The sequence below is a fragment of the Opisthocomus hoazin genome, chromosome 4 (genome assembly GCF_030867145.1).
Source record: "Opisthocomus hoazin isolate bOpiHoa1 chromosome 4, bOpiHoa1.hap1, whole genome shotgun sequence".
Taxonomy (NCBI): Eukaryota; Metazoa; Chordata; class Aves; order Opisthocomiformes; family Opisthocomidae; genus Opisthocomus; species Opisthocomus hoazin.
This window is the reverse complement of record NC_134417.1, coordinates 69102888-69121634: the sequence shown is the minus strand read 5'-3', so window position 1 is coordinate 69121634 and position 18747 is coordinate 69102888. Positions and strand designations below refer to the sequence as shown.

The following is an 18747-nucleotide window of genomic DNA, read 5'->3' as shown; positions in this document are numbered from 1 at the left end:
AAGAAGAATAATCAGAAGACACAAGACAGTAGCCATCCTGTCACTGCAGTCATCTAACTGCAAAAATTAAAAGCCTGAGGGAGAAGATGAGTTCAGACTTGGTAGGTGTCCATATCGTCTTGCTTAGGAAAATGAATACATCTTCTAGGGCTCAGTACAACAGGGATTTACCTCCATGACTACTGCAGTGTGAAAGCTCCAATGCTTCGTTGGGCTTTGTGGCTGTAAAGGCTAATTTTGCTTTTACAGAAAGAAATTGCAATAAAAATTAAAAATATTTTTTTTGCCAACTGTATCATGCTGGGGAGTCTGTTAAAGTTTCAGAGCATGAGTTAATTCATGAGGAGGGTAACTGATACGAGTTTTTATCTTTCATTCAGTTTTTGTGAGATTTACTTTGGATGAACTGAACTAACTGGATTTTTTTGCAAGGCCTTGAATGTGGTTCATGTGTGGTGAAATTTTGAATGCTAGAAGTGAAACCAACCAAATAGATTTTAAACTTGAATGACCTGTTGTGAAGTTTTGTCCCTTGGAGCACAAAAAAATTTTAGTCTTGTAAATGGCAGTCATTATAATCTAAAACCAGCCTGGGCCATATAGTTGAGAAGGTACCTTGTGAAAAATCCCACCCTAATGGGAAATGGCCAGCATCACCTAAAAAATATTTCCCATCTCAAACTTCCAGAGCTTTTTGAGAGTGATAGTTATGGGTGCGATGCAGTGGGAAGGAGGCAATCAGTATAAATATGGATATACTGCAAATGGGGTGGTTGATGAAAATCACATTCCCTTTTCTTTGAACAACTGGATCAAATAAAGGACAGATACTTCAAAACTGTGTTTTACAATGTGATGCTTCTTAACAAAGCTTCAATTTAGCGCTGTGATAGAAAGGAAACAGACTGACTCACAGAAAACTGAGATCATTTCTTGGATTGCATCTTAGTGTGAAAATATAAAGTTGACATTATGGAAGCTATGAAGTATTTCTTACAGTGCTATAAATGAATCACTGGCATTGACAGGAAGAAATTGAATAAGTACATGATGGGAAACAAGTTCTATTATGAGAAATACTGTTTCTGCTTTAATTTTGTTTCTTATTTCTCCTTCCCCTCCCCTCTTTCCCTTTCAGGGTAAATGGAAAGCTGGTGGCACTGAAGGTGATTAGATTACAAGAAGAGGAAGGAACCCCATTTACTGCTATCAGGGAAGGTATGCACTCACATTTAATGATTTTACATGGGTTTTTTTTTGTCATTACATTGCATTTCTTATTTCTGTGCCGTGCTATAGCAAATAGCTTGAGAATTCAAATTATATGGTTATGTTCTCAGTAGGAAGAAACTTTGGGGCTTCAAAAACAAAGCCTTTGGTGTGGGAGTTCTTGTTAAAGAATGCAGCTCTGCCTCTGCTTTGGCTCCTGTTAGATTTACTATACAAATGAGTACTTAAGAGCATGTTTTAAGGTGGGTGTGAGAAGTCACTCTGGAAGATGGGGGAACTGTGTAAGTTGCGCTTCTTGCCTGCAGGCAGAACCTAAGGTGAAGGTCGCTGTAATTTTTCACATATCCGCAACATGAAGCTGTGCTGGTTTTGTCTGGGGTAAAGTTAATTTTCTTCATAGTAGCTAGTATGAAGACTGTTGTGGTTTAACCCCAGCCGGCAAGTGAGCCCCACACAGCCGCTCACTCACTCTCCCCGGTGGGATGGGGGAGAGAATCAGAAGAGTAAAAATAAGAAAACTCGTGGGTTGAGATAAAGACAGTTTAGTAGGTAAAGCAAAAGCTGCACGCACAAGCAAAGCAAAACAAGGAATTCATTCACCACTTCCCATCGGCAGGCAGGTGTTCAGCCATCTCCAGGAGGGCTGGGCTCCATTACATGTAACGGTTACTTGGGAAGACAAACGCCATCTCTCTGAACATCCCCCCTTCCTTCTTCTTCCCCAGCTTTGTATGCTGAGCATGACATCATATGGTATGGGATATCCCTTTGGTCAGTTGAGATCAGCCCTCCCAGCTTCTTATGCACCCCCAGCCTACTCGCTGGTGGGGGGGTGTGAGATGCAGAAGAGGCCTTGACGCTGTGTAAGCACTGCTCAGCAATATCTACAACGTCGCTGTGTTACCAACACTGTTTTCATCACAAATCCAAAACATAGCCCCATACTAGCTACTGTGAAGAAAATTAACCCTACCCCAGCCAAAACCAGCACAGAAGTGAAGAGAAGCATTTCTTGATGAAGGCACTTGGAAGATCAGGGAGCAAAAATACAAGCATCTTAGCTGTGTGTAGTTTGGGACTAACTTTTGTTTGTTTTTCCTTCTCCATGGACTCTAACTTCTGTGGCTTGGGAATGACTCTTATCTAGCAGACACAGAGCTGCCTGTTACGCTTTCTGCTCTGCTCCTTTATCCTTCCTTGTCAGCCTCTTGTGGTCCCTAGTGACGGCTGCTTTATCTCAGCCTGCCTGTGTTGAGCTCCTTTGCAGAAACTGCTGGATGTGCCTTCTCTGTGTGGGCCTCCTCTGCTAGAAGGTACTAAAAATCAGCCTTGGTAGAGGAGTAATAAACAATTTGCCATCACACCACTGATTCCGACTCAGCTGAAGTTGGTAGTGAACTGAAGAGACGAGACTGTTGCGGCTTTTGAGGGACCTTTTAAAATTGTGCAGACTGTCTCAGCACAGTTTCCGAGGTGGGATGAACCAGGGAGGTCCCAAAGCATCAGCCCTCCCAGGCCCTCAGCATGACCCTGCGTGGAAGGCACAGGGCTTCGTGGCCATCGTAGCTGCAGTCCCAGCAGCTGCAGCTCCCTTGTCCCTTGCTCATGCCTGTGTTCCTGCAGACCTCCTTATGCCAGATGTCTGTCTGTACAATGAGCCCATTTTGGGGTGGACTGGGCAAAAAACATACATTTCATGTGATTGACACCCTGAAGTTAGAAACCTTTCAAGTACTGTGGATTTCCATCCCAAGTTTGCGCATTTTAAGGGAAAACCGTGGATGGCAAATTTATGAAAGAATTTCAGCAGTTCTTCTTACTGTTTTGTTTGAGTAATAATTATTGAATGATCTGTCACATTTAGTCATAATGATATGTATTTTATCTGTGAGCTGTCTGTGCCCGCAGCTGTGCTGCGATAACGAGGTGTGCAGAGGGTTACGAGCACAGCTTTCAATATTTGTAATGCCGAGTTCAAGGTGTAACAGCCTGTGTTTCAAATACATTTATTGTTCCCCAGGTTTTTAGTTGATATGGTACTGACTTAACAAAAAAAATAGTAGATACAGCTTTCTTGCGCCTTTTCAGTGACACTTAAAAGTTTTTTTTAATGTGAGCTTGGTCTAGATGAAAGTTTATAGCATTATAATTGTCAAATACAGTATAATGTGTTTTCCTTCACAAATACTTTGCTATGTGAGCTCATTATAAATGAGGATTTGTTAGAAGAAAGAACAGAGATTTTTCCACTTGATGTTTTCTTAAATTATAAAGGCACACTTGCATGAAAATACTTTTTACACCATCACTGGAGAAGTTTTCCTTTCTGACTGCAGCACTGTGGTTGAAGCCAGTTAAAATTCTGGTACTTTAATATTAGTAGAACAAAGCTCTTGTCTAGAAAAGCTCTTAAAGTTATTAATTAATACATATTTTCTTAAGTATGTGATGTCTCACTGATTTTGATAGATACGTCCTTTGTATTTCTAAGTGCTTATCTAGACTGGGACTAGATCCAAAGAATATTAGGCTAATGAAAGGGGGTTTTCTCTACTTTTGTAGACTCTTGGTTAGGTTGGGTCAGACTCAGGTTGTAGGTTGTTTGTTTGTGGGGTTTTTTTGGTAAATGTAATCCTGTCCTCTGGGTAGTGGAACTTCATTCAGATCTGTGGGAGCTATCAGTAGAAATACAGCCCTGTATGTTTTACATCATGTAGAAGTTTACATGATGTGTAAGATGGGAAGGGGAAAAATCTGTATCTAGTTTGGCTTTGGCTTTTCTGCTGTTTGTTTTGATTTTGTCAGAAACAAGTATTAGGGCCAGAAAAGTGAGGAAGGCTGTATTACAAATACAGCTTTCAGAAGGTAATCTCATTGCTTTTGTGCCAGACCCTTACTATTTGACGGTAGCGCTACAGCTGTGGACTGCACTAGCAGAACTCGAGAAAGCTGTTGCTTTCCTTTTAGCAGCATCTGATGTGGTCTTGGACATTCTGGGTTCTGTAATGCTGATCTTGGCTACATGGGTGGAAAAAAAAATGTTTATATAAGCTCTTGAAGTTATCTCATAAGTTTGAGATCAAAAAACAGTAAGAATGGGACACGGTGTTGAGCAGATTTTTCTTGATCTCCATTGGCTGACGGAGGGCTCCAGCCCTATAATTTAGACTGGGACAATTAGAACAAGGACAAATACCACCAAAGATGACATCAACTTCTAATTTCAGTTATCTGAGTAGTAGTGTTGCCCTAATCAAAAAATGCATGTATGGCATCATGAGCCAGAGGTCTGTTGGAGGGCATTTCTTTCCAAAGGCTTTCATAATGGAGAAACCAGGCAGGTTTTGACCCTGACTTATTCCTTATTTTCTTATTTTCCATCAATGCAAGGCAAATTCAGGCAGATGTCTAATTATTTGTAAATCAGAACTACTGTAAGTAAATTGTTTAACATTTCTCATGGCTCCTTCAGTAAAGCAGTGAGAGAAAATAGCCTTCCTGTGCTGTGCTCCTAATAGGGATGCTGTGTGATGTTAATTAGGGGGAAGTTACAGGCTGATATTTTAAGCAGTGGTCATGCTGAGGGAATTTTGTAGCTCTCTGTGTACAGGGAAGCATATTGTTACTGTTGTGACAACAGCAGAATGAAGCTCAAAGAAAAACAAAGCTACAAGGAAAAAAGATTAAGAGAAGTAGGAAGATGTAGGATATAAATATGGAATATGTGACGGCAGAAAAAAGTGCTAACTTGGTTGAGACAAAAAATGGAAGAAAAAGTAAAAAAACCTGCCTAAACAGTAAAACAGCGTTAAGAAAAATTATTGTTAATGTTAGTGACAGCATGAAGCTTAGCTGAAAGTTCGATTAAAGTTTCTGTTTATAAAGTAATTCTGCTTCTACAGCAGATGTAGGTTTGTATCTTCTACCGTTTATCAAAGTTGCATAGGTTTGAATGAAAGTAGTTAAATGTGGCTTATTTATCAGTGCTGCTGAGCTCTCTATTGAATTTCTAGTATGAAATTTAGAAGTAGCCTGTGCTAATTGTTCTTTCAACTTGGTGTGAGTCAGTTGCACCAACTTATTAATGCTTTTATTTAGTGACATGTGTTTTACAGGATATTTCACTCTCAATTTAGCTCGCTTAGTCTGGGGTAATCTAATTTTTTTTTTAAGTGCCGGGGGAGAGCAAAAGGAGAACTGATTGGATATGTATACGTCAGTGAGTTGAACTTATGTGTTCTTTCTGATCACATGTATGGGAGTGGTGCAGGCCACTGTGTTACTGTTCGATACTAAATGTGCCTGCCGCTGTGATATCTGAGACAGTATGGAGTCTGGAAGTAATTTACATGCTATTTTCTCATTTAAACTAAATTTGGTAGAATACAGATTAGCAAATGATTTTTTATTTTTCTGTGTTGGTGTAGTCATGGTTTATTCTTTTACTTGTATTATCAGCTGTTCAGAGATGTTTCAGCATCAGACTTGAAGTGTTATTAAATCCACTGCAGCCAGCAGAAAAGTTCACTAACCTTAAATTGTGTCACAGATATTTCATTCCCCTAATTTCCTGTAATATCATACTTCCATCTAGGCTAAATACTGAACTGTGTGATAGATTCTAATTCTGGAAACAGCTTGATTTACTATTCCGTAGTTATCTTGTTTGATTTCTGAGTAATAATATTGCTTGTATCTAGCAGGACAGAGATTCTGCTTTTTGGGTATGGTAGACAAACATCCCTTGGTTTTATTGCTGCCTTGCTTGTGAGGTTAAGTTGCTGACTGTCTTCCTTTCTTGGGCAGTAAAATTATTTCTTCCCTATCCTAACTGTGCAAACTGTCTTATATTTGGTTTTAATTTTCCACCTTTGAAAATATTGCTGCTCCTTTGCTCTGCTTAATTTGATGTGCTATTAGTAATAAAATTCTATTCTAGTGCTTTGGTATATGGTAATGTTTCATTTCCTGTAGGCCTAGATGATGTGTCAAGGCATCATCCAAACCGGGTATGTTTGGTAGGTATTTTTGTACTTTCCATTTAAATGCCATGATTAGGCAACTTTTAGTTTATTCCTCTCTTTTAATTAATTTTTGTGTTTACATCTTGTAATTAATAAGTATCAGTACCTCTTTGTGTTTTACATGTAGAAGTGTTCAGGTCAGAGACTTTCTCTATGTCTTCGGTTTGACAGATGCCTAGATAATTATTTTCCATCTACTCCAGTGTTGAAAGCTGTTAGCTTAATGCTGAATATGGATAGCAATGTGGAAAAATAGCACATAAATGCTTTGGAAACAGCCAACTGTATTGTATTATAAAATTACAAAGAACACAGGATTTGCTTAATGAATTTCTTTAAGTTAAACTTTTAAAGAGCAGTTCAGCATGTGTACTGGATAGATTTGTTTTGTGACTTTTGGGAGACAACTTAATGCATTTGAGTGCCAGTATAGAGCAGGGAAGAGAGATGCTTAATTCTTGGCCACAAAACATCTTTAGAAGTCTTCAAAGTTTCAGGCCTCTTCCATCCATATCTCACTGTGTGGTAGGAGGGAAGAAGAGAAACAAACAATGAAAACCTTAAAGGGTCTCTAAGAAAGAAGTGCGAGTCTGCCTTTATGCCTGAGACTGGACAGACTTTCTGAGGTTGGGAGGTTTCTGAGGCCTCCCCTTCTGAAGCTGTTGGGCTGGAGAAGATAAATCTTCACAAAACTTTTGTCCATGGAAAACTGAAGCAGGGTAACTGCAAAGAAGAAAGTACAGGGAAGATCAGCGTTTTGCCAAGAGAGCTCTTACCAAAGTGAAATGTGTGATTTATTGCACGGTGTTTCTAATGGGTGCACAATGGAAAATACTGCTTTGTAGTAACAATACTGCAAGTGATGTAAAGCAGCTGTGCTGCTGTATTATCCAAGAGAAATAGCACAGTCTGTATCCAGACCATCTAAGGAAGGGCTACAGAAAATTGTATTTTTACTCAGTAGATATAATTCATGTGAGCTCATATTGAATTATTACCTGCACGCACTTCCCAGCTCAGTGATTTTTGACTGATATATAGCGTAATGATCTTTACAACTTCAACTCAACAAATGACCTCATGGCACTAGTTAGATGACTCACCGTGATAAGCCTCCTGTTGATTGTTTTGGAGTAGGTCTGGAAGGTTGTATGCTGTAGGTCAAGGGCACAGTGAAACAATGTCTGCCAGGTTTTTTAAGAGTCGTTGTTGGTCATTCTCCTGGCAGAAGGTAAACAGGAAAATTGCAATGGGAATCCCGTCTTCATCTGCCAGTAGAGTAAATTATTCTCTTTTTTTTCAGAAGCTAAACCATCCTCTTACAAAAAATAAACCTATTCTTCCTTTTATGCAGGGTTTTTAAATTTTTTTTTTTTAATTAAGGAAGCTTGACAGCTGCTTTCTTTTGAGTGGTGGAAGTTTGGAGGACTTTCACATTTCCTTCACAAAGTCCAGTCAAGAAACTTAAATTTCCATGACTGAAATGCCTAAAAGCTTCACATGTGTCTGGCTCAACAAGCCTCAGGGAACTTCAAGTGATTACATTTAAGATTATGGAGATGTAACTATTCTGAGCATGCATGTCACGTGAGTTACTATAGGGGTTTTGTGTCTTTATGTTTTTAGGGTCTGAGGATAAGTTCACTCTCCCCGGAAGCCACATTGCTTTGGAACATTTGAAGGACAGTAGCTTGGCTGTAGCTTGGGGAACTTGTTCATTGCCTACAGAGGTGGCAGAGCTGGTGTCTACTGCAGGCTAATAGCTACAGTTCAATTAACTGTAAAGTCCCTGCAAAGCCAATGCAGCTTGTAGTCATAACAGCTTTTTTTTTCAGTGCTGTTAAAAATAAAACACACAAGCCAAGAATCTCTGGGACACTTTGTAATTGGATATTTAAGGTCAAGAAGTATTCAAAAGTAAAGGAACTCCAGCAATGTTAATTTCTCTGACTGGTCTCTTTCTGCTATGGGCATCCTGTACCCTTACCTGAACTGCATCCTTCCTCAAGATAAAAGGGGAATACAAGATTTCCAAATTAAGATAGGTTTGGCTTCAAAAACCACAGTACATTTGGAAAAGGGTGTTCCTGGAACATTTCTTATGTTACTTATTAGTAAATAAAATGTCATGTTGTAGAGAAGTGTGTATTCATTCTTAATGAACATTAATAGTAGAAAAATTACCTTTAATTTCTGGAGGGTTTATGACTGAACATTTTCTTGATAGCTCAGATTTTCAGCTGTGTTTTATTTGTGCTTTCTCCTATGTGTGTGTTTGTGTATATCTGAGAGAAGCATGTTAGCTCCTTGGCGATGTGGAGCTTCGAGGCAGCAGAAGCTTTTATCTTTATTCTGCTTTCCCTCCTGCTCTTCTCCTTAGCCCTGACTGACTGCTGACTTTTTTTTTTACTGACAATATTCATTTGCCTTTCTTTCAAAGCAGTTGGACTGACTGGCTGAAACAGGTGGACTGAATTTCTGGTCATCTCAGATGAAGGTGGGAGAGCTGATAGTTTCCCAGTCTTGGATAGAGTGCACATGGTTACTGTGATGTTATTGTATCTTGTTTTTCACTGTGTCCAAATTGCACTGTGCTCCTTCCTCACTTCTTCTTGGTGGACCAAACAAAGGCTTCTGTTCATGTAGGGTGCTCAGAAATGGTAGAGATTAATAAAGTCTGTCCTGCTTGTTTCTTTGTTCCTTGCTATGGGCTGAGCATAGTCTTTCTTCCCCCCCAGCCACACTTTTTTCTTTTTACCCTCTAACAAATCAGTGGTTCGCACATTTATAAAACCTTCAGGAGAATTGGCATTACATAAATGCACCATAAACGTTGGTGTTTCCCTTTGAGAATCATGATATATATTTTAAAGTCTATAATGAACTCCCATCATGTGGGATAAGTGTCATGCTCTTCTGAAAAGTACAAATGAAAATTCTGAATTATTCAGCTTCACAGAACTAAATCTCTTCCACAGAATATTCTGTCCCCTCTGTCCTTCTCCCATTCCCCCTCCAATATTTCATCTGTAGCCTGCTGAGACGGAACACGGCTGTATCAGTTGAATCTTCATTCAGTACTTTCGATGTGCAAGCTATGACCTTCTTCTGGCTTTTGTTCTTGAGCACAGTTCAAGCAAGAAAAGAATGAGGTGACACATGGAAGATTTTTAATATTTTTTTCTTTTTTTTTTTTTTAATATCATCATTTCACCATCAGGAATCATTTCCTCATCCTTGTTACCAGTTAGCTTAATGGTAGACCTTTCAGACTCTGCCCTTTCACTGAAGAAGTTGTCTGTGCATCTTAGGTATTCACGTGGAGGGTATCGAGTAAGGGAACTTGTGCTAGTTCCAGCACTAGAAGGTTACAAATCCGTTAGTTCAGGGACACCACTGAACCCTTCTCAGTAAGGCATTTGCCTACAGTTTCTTCTGACCAGAGTTTCAGGGCTCTCTGACTTGGCTTTTGGCCCTGCTGGGGTCTTCTGCTCTGAGCATTTTTTTCTGTTCAAAACACATTTCTTCTCTTCCCTGTTTAATACAGGACTTGGAAGTTGTGTTACAGAGTTGTTTGGTCTGCCGCTCTCGCTGTTCCTCATAGTATGACAGGAAGGGTAGTTAAAAAGATGGCGATTACAGAACATGGAGGATAAAATGAGGGTGTCAATCCTTTCTTCATATATAACTATAATACATAACTATAAGTCATACAGAACCCTTATGCAGCCCTCGTGACTTTCTTGTTTGAGTGGAAGTTGGTGAGGGTCAATCTTCTTATGCTGCATGCAAATTTATCCTCCTCTTATAGCACATGCTACCACCATAAAACATAGAGCTAAGTCAATCCTGCTGCAGGTAGCATCAGTTTTTATCTTGTGACCATGTCCCAGCTGGAGTGGATTGAATTGGTGATACAGATACTAGCTGGTTGTTAATATGAATGGAGATGCTAGCAAGTGATGGCATCTCAGCTTGAATTGCGTAGAGACCCTAAGGCACCCTTCCAAGTGCCCATACCATCCATGGCCACCTGATGAAATAGAATTTGATATTATCTGGTATTGAGGTAAAGAAATGTCTCCTGGACCTAGCCAGATCTTCAAACTGTTTTTTCTTTGTTATATCTCCCTTTTGTGAAAGGAGTAATCTTAGCAACAGTGTACCATTTAGTCTTGTGATTAAAGTGGGGACTTTAAATCTGCACAAAGACATTTGTCTTTGTCAAGACCTCGGAGTGCTTTGTGTGTATTTTTCCACCATGTGTTCTGTATTTTCAAAGTACCAAGGCAAGGTGGCAACTCAGTGTTTGAACCAGTTCAGTTAGTTTGAGTTTTCTCCTTAGTCTTTTGTGCACGTTTAACTACACAGTAGGTGACTGTTGTATCTCAGCAGAACTGGTTTCAGCATTGGGTAAATGCAAAATAAGGATGTGAGAAGGTTGTGTGGTTTCCTGGTGTTAGATCTCTCCCCCGTTGAAGGAAATACATCAGTACACATATGGAAAGAAGCGTGTGGGCACGTATGTATTTTGTGCGTGCATGTGTCTCTTGTATGTCTTAAAGACTTGGCATAGAAAGCCGATTAACCCTGTCCCGAAACAAGCAAATCCTTTGTGAAGAGTTGTGTATTGGCTCTGATCAACCCTGATGACTAATGTGAGTTGGATGTGTAACCACATCCAGATGAAGATAAAATGCTTCTCATGAAAGGTATGCATTTTCATCAGAAGTTGAGTCTGAGACACGTGACCATCTTCTTGCTACTGACTACAGTCATCATTCATAAACACATCAGCAGAACAGTTTTTTGTGGTTTTAACACAGAAAGTTCACGAGTGAATTATCATAATTCTCCTGATGTGTGCAATTCATTTAGAAATACGGTATGAAACAGTCCTGGTTCATCAGGCATGAGCAGAACAATGAAGACATGCGCGCGCGGCTACTGGATCCGCAACGGTGCCTTTGTTTTCAATGCTTTTATATCCATCCTCAGCACAATAACTACTTTTTTCCTTTGAAAAAAAACCAACTAGTTGATTGCAAATTTGTAACTTCTTTATAAACAGGTCCTAAAATTAAGCACCAATAGTCTCTTTCCAGACATAGGATACCATTCTGTCTTAATGTCTACATAAATCACTCTTATATGAGAAAGAGTCGTATTTGCAAATGATGGGGCCGTGCCTTCAGAAGAGGCTTGCTAGTTGAGAAGACGGGCAGCCTGAAAGAGGATAAGGCCACGGCAGTATTTTGTTCTGCTGCCGATAACTCCCATTTTTTGTGGTAATGATTCAATTCTTCCTTGTTATCTATCCAGGGAAGTAAAAAATCCCAGTACGGTAAAATGCTATGTTTATATCACTGCACTTTGCTTAAGATTTTAAACATGAACTGTTTCTAAACTTCAAAATACTTGGGAAGTGTTTTCAGTAGCCTGCATCTTTATACTGACGTGAAATATGACAGCAGCCACTGTAGTCAATAAGCACACACTAATACCTTCCTCACAGGAAGAAAAACATCAGTTATAATCAAAAAGTGAAAAAAGCGTTAGCAAATACATCTTATAATGAAATCATATATGTGAGGGAAAAAAGACGTTTCGTTTCCTCCCTTGTTTTTGTTTTGCTTTTCTTCACAGCCTGCTTTTTTCTTTGGTCTAGCTGCTGCTGGATGCTGTAGGCACAGTTGTCTGGGTCAGGCCATTCCTTCGGGAGAAAGCAGTGCTCCTTTTACTCTCTTGTATTTTTCCATAGGCTGAAGATTATGTTGGAAACATTGAAGTTCAATTTTTCAGTTTTTACTGAGAGAGGTGGGAGATTTATCATTCAGGAATCACATGGAGCTGAAATACATGCTTTGTAATGGGATCTCTTCTTGCAGGATGGGTGGAGTTAACTGCTTTCAGGCTTTATAATCAATATGAAGAGAGTAGCATTTCAAAATTAGAAATTGACCTTTACTGTCTTCCCCAAAGCAATGAAAATGAATATCCACATTATTTTACTTTTGAATGTTCCTCCCGAGTAAGCAATATAAAAAAAGAAGCTGATAATGTATCGCATTTTTCTGCTGAGATGAAGGGGATCTGGATGGTTCACAGACTGGTAATAGGATACCGTGACCTTACATCTCTGACCCATTTATTAAAATACAAGCCATGCCAGTGGAGTCTAACAGTCATCACTATGGGATATACCGCTGTAGAATCTGTAACTGTATTCTGAATTTTGAAGGTCTGGGCCACTTGTCACAAACTTCCACAGCTTCTCGTCTGGCAGCAGATTTAGCTGCAGCTAAGTGAAAAGTGAACTAACAACGAAATGAATGGAGGAAGCCCTGTAAATAAGTATGTATTAGCTGTGCTAAACTTGGTGATTTATGTCTGTTCTGATCTGATATAGCTTGTTTGTCCTCCTTGTTTTGTGAAGCTTGATTCAGAGTTCGATTAGTCAATGCAAAAGTGGTACCGACTAGTTTTCTTTGACTGTTACTTTGGGATGTTAGGAAGGGGTTAATGCAAATAAGAATGCTGTGGATTTTGCCTTAAGAAAGTGCTCAAAGCTTGCACTGTAAACGAGAGTTAATTTTAAGCATTTGATGGTTTGTTCTGGTTCTCCTGTGGAAGCTTCCGAACACCGTTTTTGTGAGTATGGGTAACTTAAGCTGAGAGTTGGTTATGTGAATTACATCTTGGTTGTACAGCTCAGGTAATTATATAGCAAATATCTTCAGGTTTTAGTTAGTCTTAATTATCACCTGGTTTTCTCTGAGCAGAAGCAATCAAGAAAGTAAAAAAAGGTGGCAGAAATCTTGGTGTACTACCGTGCTAGCTTTGCAGACAGGGTGATTGCAGTGCCAGTGTGGCTGGCTTCCAGCTGAAAGCATCCTCATTTCCCTCCTGTACCCTAAAACGTTAGAGGACAAAGTAACCCAAGTTATTCTGATAGGTTAAATATGACTGACTGGAAAAAAAGATCAAAACTGTACTTGCAAAGTAAAAAGAAAAGCTGTTAAGTCAATATATGTCGAAGTTCTAGTTTGGAAGCGATCAAAATTGACCTACTTTTATGTGGTCCAAATATTGTCAAAATTTTATAACTGGAAAAAAATGTAGTCTACTCTGCTTTTTACAAATTTCACCCTCAAATGGCAGGATAACACACACACACACACGCTCACTTCCTTTCCCCCTATTTCTTTGAAATCCAGGGCGCATGCTTGCTCTTTTGTGTGCTGTGAGGGCTCAGAAAATGTGTTTAATGCTGACAGGAACACTTTCATACATACATTCACTGGATTGTGTGAGGGTTTTATTAAGAAAACTAGAAAACAAAAACCCTAAATGTTTAGCACATTAAACTCAGGACAAGATAAACTTTTGCATTTGCTGTTTCCATTGCTTTTCACAGCGTAGGTGTGCCTCCATTGCTGCTGTTAGGAAACTTTTAGTTCCCGAATGGGCGTCTAACTCAAAGCAAAGCCCAGCGGGTCGCAGGCCCACTGACAAAATATTATAAAGAACTTTCACACTTTCCCAGGTTACTTTATCTCTGTGCATTTGTGGTCCTAAAAGATATTTTTCAATTTGCAATTACGTGTTTCTCAGGAAGTCTTGATTATAAAGCTGACATGGTTGAATTACTGGCTTTGCATCAAGATTTCGAACAGAATTAACATTTGAATCACTTGAGGCCCTATTCACAAAGCAGAGGACGATTTGCATAATCAAAAATGCATTATTTTGCATGCCAGTGGAGAAGCAAAGGGTTGTAGCTGTGGTTCACGGACAGAATTCAAGTGATTGGTATTGATGTGTGTCTGTATGCGGCTGTCTCTCAGCCTTGCTTGCACAAAGAAGTACAAATCTATACAAAAGCAGAAGAAAACATTTTGGAGCTATGTGTAGTCTTCATTCAAAGCCTGACTAAACAGGTTTTGCCTAAGTTGTCAGTGTATGGATTAGATGGACTTCCCATTCTACCAAATGTGGATGAGGGTTGCAGGCACTTTTACGGCTGGGTTGTTGTAAGAGGATGGATGTCTTTCTAAAAATATGTTCAGTAAAAATTTATGAGCTTGAAAATTGCTCCTTCTATTGAGGAGGTCAGACTAAATAACCTGTAAGAGTATTTATCTGTGGATAGTGGGTTCAAGACCTTCTTAACACCTTTCTGTCAGATTTCTGCCAGTAGTCCAAGAGGCTTATGAATTATGTCATGTTCAAAGAATTTGTTTTTTTGCATGTAAATTAATTCCTGATCAGAGCTCAAGAGCATGAAGCAACTTCTAACCTCTCTAAGGCAATATGAAACCTCTGGTCCTTAAAAATACCGTTAGGTATGAGGAGATTTTACTCCTTTCTTTTTTTCTGGAAAGAACTTCTGTTATGCTATTGCTATTAAATCAAATTCTTTAGTGAAGTTTAGATGACGAAAGTTTTAGTTCAATGAAGAAATTTGGGTTATTGTCATTGCAACTTCAGATTATTTGACCTTAAAAAGGAGTATGATGTGTTCCAGCCTTTTAATTGCCAGCATGTATCAACTAATTGAATAAAAAATATCATCAAGGCATGATATGAAATTTTTAAACAAATTTTGTGACGTTTTCAAGTCTTAATTGACCTGCTTTTAGGTGGATTGAACGTTTTTTTGAGTAAGGGACTTGGAGCTTTTGTTATCAGTGCTATTTAGTTCTAATTAATTTATTAAATACTAATTTTAAATAAAAAATAAAAGAAAGTGAGGTTGAAATTACATGAAAATCATCGTGGATAATAGATTATTATCACAATCACAGTATGAACTTTTAATCTGGTGTTTGTTTACTTTAAATTATGCCTCTGGAATATAAGTATTTCTCAGATGCATCTATGTCTGGATATCAGAATAGAGATTGCATTAATCTCTATTCTTAGAATTTTAGGTTTCAAAATACTTCAGAGTCTAAGCACACCATTAAGAGGAGTATGTCCCTTTCTGTATATTGCTTTAGAGCTGTTTTACTCTGGTTCATACAGTCAGGTTCTTTGCAGAGTGTGCTGTTTTTATGGTTGACTGAAGTGCATAAATTTAAAGTAGTTCAGTTTCTCATTCATTTGTTTTAATTACAGAGGCCATTAACCTTGTCAAATCATTGACAGAATTATAAATCTACATCTTTGAGAATTATGTAAACAAGTTTATTAAAGTTCCTCGAGTGAAATGAAAGCCATACTGTACAAAAAGACAAGGTTTTATTAACAGCGATTGTTAAAGCCCGAGAAACTGCTGGAAAAACACCTGCAGATAGTCGCACAGTCCTTCACGACAGTGACGCCACCACAGTTCCGCTGGTGTGCAGCACTTACTGTGTAGTTAAGGTTAAAGATTCCTTCAAAATACAGATACCCGACTGTAGTTTCTTCTCCAATAAATAGTTGTTCTTAATATTTCACATGTAGTTTATCGCGGTCACGCACAGCTTTGGGAGAGGAGTGTGTTTTAGTGCCTCAGGCCAGGTTTGTCTATCCATGGCGATGTTGTCTGTTTCGAATGTTACCAGGTTGTCATACGCAAGCATCCTAACCAGCTGGGGAGAGGCATTTTGATGGGCCTGTCGAAGGCTGTGATCTGTCATCACTGGGATGCTGAGCGCTAATTAGAAATAAATTATTAGTGTTCCTGTGCCTGTTTCATGGGCTGATCTTTCCTTTTTCTGTTCGGGAACATTTCTGTTCTGCTTTTGCAGGGCTTGGTGCTGTTTGAAATACTGAGCTGAGGTGTGAATTCAGGGAGGTTGTTTAGCCCAGCGAGTGTTAGCACTTTGGCTGCCACTATTTTAATATGCATATCTGAACTGGAATGTGCTCTTAGACTTTTGGATGTAATCAGTTCTTGATTTTTAGCCAAAGCTTTCTGGCATGAGTTCGAACAGTATTCCTCATTGAGTAAGTTCCTTCAGAGGCGCAGTTTACTGTTGCGAAGCATCTGATGTAGCATACACACTGACTAGCCATGCTGATGGAGGAAAGAAATTTATTAACATCTGTGGGTACTTGCTTCTGTCCTAATTCCTGTGACCTTTTTCAGGTCAGACTGTGTTCCCTTGGCAGAGAAACTCATCCCACAAAATTTGGTGGCTTTGCTGAAGGCATTCGTTGATTCACTTGTGATGAGGTGATTGTGTTTGACCTTTTGCAGTATCTCAAAATACTGTTGGAGATGAACTTGCTTCAAGAGTTGCTTGGAAAAGGCTTATTTAGAGAAACATGTGTTCTGGAGACTTTTGAAGGTTCAGAAACTGCTTCAAAGCAGAAACGGTTTTGTTATAGTCCTGAACCTTGGCATGCCACTGTTGTTTACACTGGAAACATTCAACTTCTGCGCAGTTGCACAGCACTGAGGAATCTCGTGTCTGTGTTGGACAGATATTTTTGGGTTCAGTTGGCAAGATGATAGAGTCTTATCTTTGACCATGTGATTCTGATCCATTCATAAGGAGATAATATCCAGTAGCTCTGTGATGTTCAGGTCCCATATTGGCAATGTACTGATACGCTGAGTGATCTAGTCCAATCTGTGCTTGATCAAATCACATCAACAGCTGAAGTCTGATTTTCTCCTCACTTGATTTTTGTAAATGCAAAGGAGCTCATCAGTTAGAGTTACTGAATTCTGCCACACAACCCAGTAGTATTTTATTTGCTTTAGTTTCTAACTAAAAATGGAAGTTATAGAGAAAACAATTATCTATGCATGTTTTAGTTCTCCATCTAGATCCTGCTTCTTGCTAAGGTGGCCTAGTTGTTTTCTGTTCCATTTCTCCTCAGGGACAAAAATCTCCATGTCTTATGTTTTTGGTTAACAAGTCACTTTTGTGTTCAGCCATAATAATAAACAAGACAAATTTAAAGAGACCCACTAAAGAATTGTCTTTATCTCAGGGGTCATATACAATGGGAGACGATGAACCGAGATCTAAGCTCTGGTTTTTGGCTTGCTGGCTTGTCCTAAGCTTGTGAATGGCATTCAAGTCCCCTCATGAAACTGGCTTTTCACATGGAAAATTTCATCGCAGAAGTGTCAGACCCCATCCCCCCACACCCTTTGTGTTTAGTTGTGGGTTGGTTGGTTTTTTTTTTGTTTTTTTGTTTGTTTGGTTTTGTTTGTTTTGTTTTTTGGTTTTTGTTTTTTTTTTCTGATATTGACAGAGTTGAAAACTCTGCATGCATTATCCACTTCTTTTTGTCCCTTTTTCCCTCCTGTTTTCTATCTACTGTCCTTGCTCCTGTTCCTGCTGTGCTCTGGTGGCCTTGGAGGTGACTGCCTCACTGAAACGCTGGGCACTGTCCATGCCCAGGCAGTGGTAGAGAGGAGAACTAGCAGAAATGTGATGTTGAAGGTGGCGGTTAAGAACAGACATTGGTGTGAGGATGTTGGGAAGAGGATTACCATTATAACAGTGGGTCTGGAAGAACGCAAATTACAGAGACTGTTCAAAGCAGCACAAGGTATAGAAAGCAGTAACAAGAAGGTCAGAAGGGCTGGTGGCTTTGGCCTCAGCCAGGAGTCTTTGGAATGGAGATGGGGAGTCTACCTGGACAGGGCTAGCATTTCCCAGCCTTTTTGTCAGTGAGGTTGAAGAGTGAGAGGGGAGCAGAAATGAAGCAAGGGACTTTGATATACATTCAGCCAAGAACAGGTTTGGGGTTGTGATTTTGGGGGAACTGTCAGAAGAGTTTTGCTGCTGACACTGTCGCATCTATAACTTAAGTCTGTAGACTTCTTGACTTAAACAACTTCTGTTTCTGCCAAATATCTGGATGTTTAAGCGCACTCAGGGAGGATGCATTCTCTGGGAGATTGTAGCTGTTAAAGTGCAGCTTTAAAGTACAGTTTTCCACTGACTAGATGTAAACTTTGACAAATTGGACAGACTTTCAAATGGGAAAAAGCATGTCCTTGACCAGAAGTGTAACTTTTGAAGGCCGCCTTTCAGTGCATGAGATCTGAGAACTGTTTGAAGAAAAGGTCACCAACATTAAAGAGCATAGTTGTTCTCTAGTCCTCTCTTGGAAAAGACTGACCTGTTTTGGCTGGAACAAACACTGCAACACTAACTGCAAAAAATGAGGACACTTGTTCAAAGTTTGGCAAGGCAATTTTGGCATCTTACAGGAACTGGTACTTTAAGAGGCAGTGCTATCAATTTTGCTACTGTCATTGTTAATTACTATGATTCTATAAAAAGAATTTTATCTGGAAAATCAATCAGTGAATTATTATAATTGATACATGACACAACAGGATGGAAGAACTGAGTATACTTTCAAGGGGCTGGGAAGTGATGTTTTGTATCTGTATGTAGTAGACAGACAAGCTGTTGGCTGTTGAGTTGGCCTTTAAAAAAAAAAATCTTACTGCCTGTGGTGTTAATGGGTTATGCTGGCAGATCACTTTAATGTATTTTCTCATGTTTCTTGGGTGTGTTTTAATTGTGTTGTT

General features: G+C 39.3%; 1 protein-coding gene across 5 annotated transcripts in view; it reads left to right on the top strand.

Annotated features, from left to right (window-relative positions):
* CDK14 (cyclin dependent kinase 14) overlaps positions 1–18747 on the top strand; it is a 320879-nt gene that overhangs the window by 104913 nt on the left and 197219 nt on the right. For all 5 annotated transcript variants that reach the window (XM_075419363.1, XM_075419365.1, XM_009936147.2 and 2 more), the window contains one exon: positions 1139–1218. In XM_075419363.1, the coding sequence (XP_075275478.1) occupies positions 1139–1218 (80 nt within the window). The remainder of the gene's footprint in view (positions 1–1138; positions 1219–18747) is intronic.